Source organism: Bombina bombina, chromosome 8, assembly GCF_027579735.1.
Source record: "Bombina bombina isolate aBomBom1 chromosome 8, aBomBom1.pri, whole genome shotgun sequence".
Taxonomy (NCBI): Eukaryota; Metazoa; Chordata; class Amphibia; order Anura; family Bombinatoridae; genus Bombina; species Bombina bombina.
The window spans coordinates 348,320,673-348,326,607 of record NC_069506.1 but is presented as its reverse complement, the minus strand read 5'-3'; the positions used below and the strand labels follow the sequence as shown (position 1 = coordinate 348,326,607).

Sequence of the window (5,935 nt, the reverse complement as noted above, 5' to 3'; positions counted from 1 at the left end):
CTATAGTTTTCTGCTTAGCAGCATTTTCTTGTGATACTTGCAGAGGTGCGTCACTTTCTACATGTAAAGCAGTGACAGCGGCCCTAAGCAGCCAGTGACGATCAAACAGAAAAACACAAATATTGCAATATTAATTTCAGTTTAAAGGGACATGAAATGCTATTTTTTTCTTTCATGATTTAGAAAGAACATGCAATTTTATACAACTTTCCAATTTACTTATATTATCTCATGTGCTTCATTCTCTTGATATCCTTTGTTGGAAAACCTATATAAATAGTCTCAATAGCTGCTGACTGGTGGCTACACATAGATGCCTCATGTGATTGGCTCAACCATGTGCAGTGCTATTTCTTCAACAAATGATATCTGAAGACTGAAGCACATTACATGATAGAAGTAAATTGGAATGTTGTTTAAAATTGTAATCTCTGTCTGAATCATTGAAAAAAAAATTGTGTTTCATGTCCCTTTAAATTGAAACATCTTTTAATTTTCAGACAAAAAAATGTATGTTCGTTTTCTATGTAAATGCTGTTTATTCACGTCATATAACAGATCATTTTTTAATATGCTGTCCCTTTAAATCAGATAGGAAATGTCTGACATGATTAAAGGGACATTAAACACTTTGAGATGGTAATATAAAAGGATAAATTGTATATAATAAAACAACTCTGCAATATACATTCATTATTTATTTTGTCCTCTTTGCCTGTAATTCCATTCTGAAATTGTGAGCTTTTCAGTTCCTGTTAGAAATGGACGTGCAGAACACTGTTAAATCCAGCACAGCCATTGGCTGCACACTCTAGTGACCTATGTATAACTGACCCTAATTGGCCACAGCAGAGAAGGTAACACAAGTTACAACATGGCAGCTCCCAGTGTTTTATAGACACTAAAACTTTACACTTATTTTGTCACTTTTTAAACAACTAATGAAAGTTTAAAAAAATACATCTACATTTTAGTCATGGACTAATCTTTTGTTTGTATGCATCATTCTATCTAGCATGTATTTAGTGTTTAATGTCCCTTTAAGGCCATTAGCTGCTTGGTGTGATGAAACGCAGGACTTACAGTGTAATATTGTATTCAGTTTAAAGCTATCATTTGTGCAAAGTGCAGAAGGGCTGTGCTTTTTTATACAGATATGAAACAATTACTGTTACTACTAATCCAGCACATCTCTTAACAAATATAATGATTCAAAACATTTAAAAGAAGAAAGTGTTTGTTTTTATTCATTTGTCACACTGTAAGAACTATAAACAATGATATTTGTGACTTTACACAAAAACTGTAGCATTTTAATGGGAAAAAAAAGTTCACATTTCAAAATTAAATGCAAATAAACTCCTTAAAATATTATTAAAAACAGTCAAACTGAGTCCATGACAGATTTTCAGAGGCTCGTGGGTATTTTCCAATGAAATCTCAAATTGAAAATTCACATTTGTTAAACCACTGATTGAAATATGTATCTAATGGGTAATCTTTCAACAAATGATCTCAAGGTATCTAAATAGAAAACAAACAATTTTACACCTCTGTTGCTTTCTATTTATTTGGCACTACCTAGTTCTGCTATTCTCTCAACCCAACTGAACAATAAAATGATATTGAAATAACATAATTGCCAAAAGATAATAAAGAGTTTCTCTTCCAGAACATGCAGCGAGCCTAAATACTGAAGCTTATTACATCTAAAGAATAAGAAGGCAAATAAATCTCGTCTTAGTGGAATCGATTTTCTAATTTCACCAAGGTATCAGAAGGGTTGAAAATAGAGGAGGTGTCTTCAACATGAGAGTGAAAGAAGCTGATATAAATTGTCTGCTGACTGCCTGCAGGGGTCAGAGGAAATGAACTACTGAGAGGGGTTTGGAAATTAATCAGGTTGAAAAAAACAAAAGCCATTATAAATGGAATGGGAGGGAATCAAAGTCTAAACAAGAGTTTTTGTTTATAATGATAGAACACAATTGTAAAAATAACTAAAAATACACAATATCAATGAAATATTTATATATAATAAATGTAAGGGGAGATAATCTCACTGACCATGAGTGAACCAACCCCCTGCATTAATTATAAATACAAGGAAATCAGAAGGTTTGCACAAAGCACCATTAAAAAGGTAGGCACAAAAAAAATATCCATGTTGTTTGATGGTGAATATTCTGGTGCTTTTTAGCTTTATAATACAAATGATGTCTGGTGCACATATGAGTCTATCTTCATTGTTTACCTGGTGTTTCATTTATAGCCAAAGTCACTAATGCATTTGAGAACTAGCTTCTTATATTTTAGTCATATTGTAACACATTTGAGAAACTGTATTTGTCCCCACTATAACTTCTATCTTACAGTATATAGTATAGGGTTACTTTGTCTTATGTCTATGTTTTGCAAGTATAATAAAATTTACACACAAAAAAACATTTCCCCACCCAGGAATTCCAGAATGTGATTTTTGCCTCAGGCTGGAATTAAACAAGTTCTGGCACTTAAAGCCAAAAACAATATTAACCCCTTCACTGCTGCAATGGCAGTGAAGGGATTAATTAGAAACTGCCCCTGGGTCCATAACTTTGGTGAGGTGGTCATTATCTTTGGGTTCCATGCTAGCCCAGAAGGCTGTTGGTGTTTAATTTATGGGGCTTCATTGGAGTTTGTTGCATTTCCCTTGTTGACGTAAAATGGGCGTTGTTGAGTCTGCAAGAGAAAAAAATGTTAATAAATACTTCTGTTTTCTGAACCTTTTTTTTACTTTTTTTTTCCATGGATGCTAAATCATGTTAGAACAGATTCAGGAAAGGCCTGTTTAAATGAATGACCCTAGAGAAACAGAGATCTGATTACAGAGCTAAGATTTCAATGTTAGGTGAAAGCTGTAATCTTTTAAACAAAGAAAAATAGAATTTACCAGACCAGAATCGCACCCTGTCTGTACTCAATAATATATGTTATGTAATTATTCTCACAGTGTTCCTTGACCCCATTAATTATTTATGGTACATAAATAACTATAGCATTTCATCTTTTTAGTAGGATTTGATTTTTATTCATTTCATTTATGTATTTATTTTAAACGATTCTGGTACAAAACAGAAAGAGAAATACAAGTATAATAATTCTCATATGGCAGGTTATTGTGTCTCAGTAACCTCAAATCTCCCCCAAGGAATGAGCACCTACCCAGTATATGGATATAGCCAATACCCATAAGTTCAACCCTAATTCTGAGACTCTACACTTAAAGGGACAGTCTACACAAAAAAAAAAATTTTTTTTAAAAGATAGATATAGCCTTTACTACCCATTCCCCAGCTTTGCACAGCCAACATTGTTATATTAATATACTTTATAACATTTAAACCTCTTAATTTCTGCCTGTTTTAAAGGCTATATTGACAGCTTCTTAATAACATGCTTTTGTATTTGCTTTTCACAACGGGAGACTGCTAGTTCATGTGGGCCATATAGATAACAATGTGTTCACACCCGGGAAGTTATTTAAGAGTTAACACAACACAGTAATAAATTCAACTCAATAGAATTTAAATCGGCACAGTCATTTGATCAGGAGGCTGCCGGCAGAGGTATTGATACAAGGTAATTACAGAGGTAAAAGTATATTATTATAACTGTGTTAGTTATGCCAAACTGGGGAATGGGTAATAAAGGGATTATCTATCTTCTAAAACAATAAAAACTATATTGTAGACTGTCCCTTTAAAGGGACATGAAAGTGCAAAAATAAAATGGTTTAATATGTTTGAGCATCTTCTAATTACAATATTGGTTGCATATAACTGTCAACCCCTACACAGTGAGCACCAGAGCAATAATGCACTACTGGGAGGTAGCAGAACACACCTGGTGAGTCAAAGAGACATCTGTGTATATCCACTAATCTCCAGCTAGTGCCCAATAGTGCTTTTCTGCTGCTGAGGATATATACATATGCTTTTCAACAAAGAATACCAAGACACAAAGTAACATTTCATTACAAAAGTGCTTTTTAAAGTGTCTTAAAATGATATGCTCTATATGAATCATGACAGTTTTATTTTCACTTGTATGCTCCTTTCAATACAAACTCTACTTTGGGATTTAAAGACAATGTTGGGATTTAGTTCCTTCTTTTGCATACCACTAATAATCTAGGATTCAGCTCCTATTGTATGATATAGCCCTTACTCTGGAGTTCACCAACCCACCCCGTATTCTGTCCTGTTCATACATTTAGACGTCTGGCTCTACTCTACAGCTGTTAATATTTGATAAAAAAATTCTATAATATTTAGACCCTTTACAAATTAGCACTTTCAATGATAAAGTCACTACTGTTACGTTCGGCAGCTTCTCTTGCATTTTTTTGCTGTTCTTAGACTATAACAATACTCTGATGCAGTCCGTTTGTTTGCTGTTCTTAGACTATAACAATACTCTGATGCAGTCCGTTTGTTTGCTGTTCTTAGACTATAACAATACTCTGATGCAGTCCGTTTGTTTGCTGTTCTTAGACTATAACAATACTCTGATGCAGTCCGTTTGTTTGCTGTTCTTAGACTATAACAATACTCTGATGCAGTCCGTTTGTTTGCTGTTCTTAGACTATAACAATACTCTGATGCAGTCCGTTTGTTTGCTGTTCTTAGACTATAACAATACTCTGATGCAGTCCGTTTGTTTGCTGTTCTTAGACTATAACAATACTCTGATGCAGTCCGTTTGTTTGCTGTTCTTAGACTATAACAATACTCTGATGCAGTCCGTTTGTTTGCTGTTCTTAGACTATAACAATACTCTGATGCAGTCCGTTTGTTTGCTGTTCTTAGACTATAACAATACTCTGATGCAGTCCATTTGTTTGCTGTTCTTAGACTATAACAATACTCTGATGCAGTCCGTTTGTTTGCTGTTCTTAGACTATAACAATACTCTGATGCAGTCCGTTTGTTTGCTGTTCTTAGACTATAACAATACTCTGATGCAGTCCGTTTGTTTGCTGTTCTTAGACTATAACAATACTCTGATGCAGTCCGTTTGTTTGCTGTTCTTAGACTATAACAATACTCTGATGCAGTCTGTTTGTTTGCTGTTCTTAGACTATAACAATACTCTGATGCAGTCCGTTTGTTTGCTGTTCTTAGACTATAACAATACTCTGATGCAGTCCGTTTGTTTGCTGTTCTTAGACTATAACAATACTCTGATGCAGTCCGTTTGTTTGCTGTTCTTAGACTATAACAATACTCTGATGCAGTCCGTTTGTTTGCTGTTCTTAGACTATAACAATACTCTGATGCAGTCCGTTTGTTTGCTGTTCTTAGACTATAACAATACTCTGATGCAGTCCGTTTGTTTGCTGTTCTTAGACTATAACAATACTCTGATGCAGTCCGTTTGTTTGCTGTTCTTAGACTATAACAATACTCTGATGCAGTCCATTTATTGAGATTTAGTCTCTGCCCTTTATTACCTTTGTTCTTGTAATAAGGTCCCTACTATGGGATGCAGTCACTTATGATTGGATTCAGTTCTACTCTGGAATCACAGCCTTACTTTAGGATTTAACCGTACCCTTTGATACATCCCCTGTTCTTTTTTATACAGCCTATAATTTATTTTTATGGAGCTCATACTTTTTATTCCATCTCTAAGTATAGGATACAGCCTTTACTCACCATCTTCTCTGGGATCCCTCCTCTATGTAACTGGGTGTACTGTCTGATATAGCTTATGTTCTAGGTTTAGAACTCTGCTCTGGGATTTAGCCACTACTGATTGATACAACTTTTACTCTAGGGTTCAGCCTATACAATTTCCTTATCCCTTCCTTTTTTATACAGCATCTACTATTTGCTATATAGATCTTACACTGGGTTACTTTCAGCCACTACACTTTGATACATCTTCTACT

General features: G+C 34.4%; 1 protein-coding gene across 2 annotated transcripts in view; it reads right to left on the bottom strand.

Annotated features, from left to right (window-relative positions):
• Window positions 1–1,219: 1,219 nt before the first annotated feature.
• TRIM29 (tripartite motif containing 29) overlaps window positions 1,220–5,935 on the bottom strand; it is a 104,571-nt gene continuing 99,855 nt past the window's right edge. For both annotated transcript variants that reach the window (XM_053689819.1, XM_053689820.1), the window contains one exon: window positions 1,220–2,721. In XM_053689819.1, the coding sequence (XP_053545794.1) occupies window positions 2,659–2,721 (63 nt within the window). In that variant the 3' untranslated portion in view covers window positions 1,220–2,658. The remainder of the gene's footprint in view (window positions 2,722–5,935) is intronic.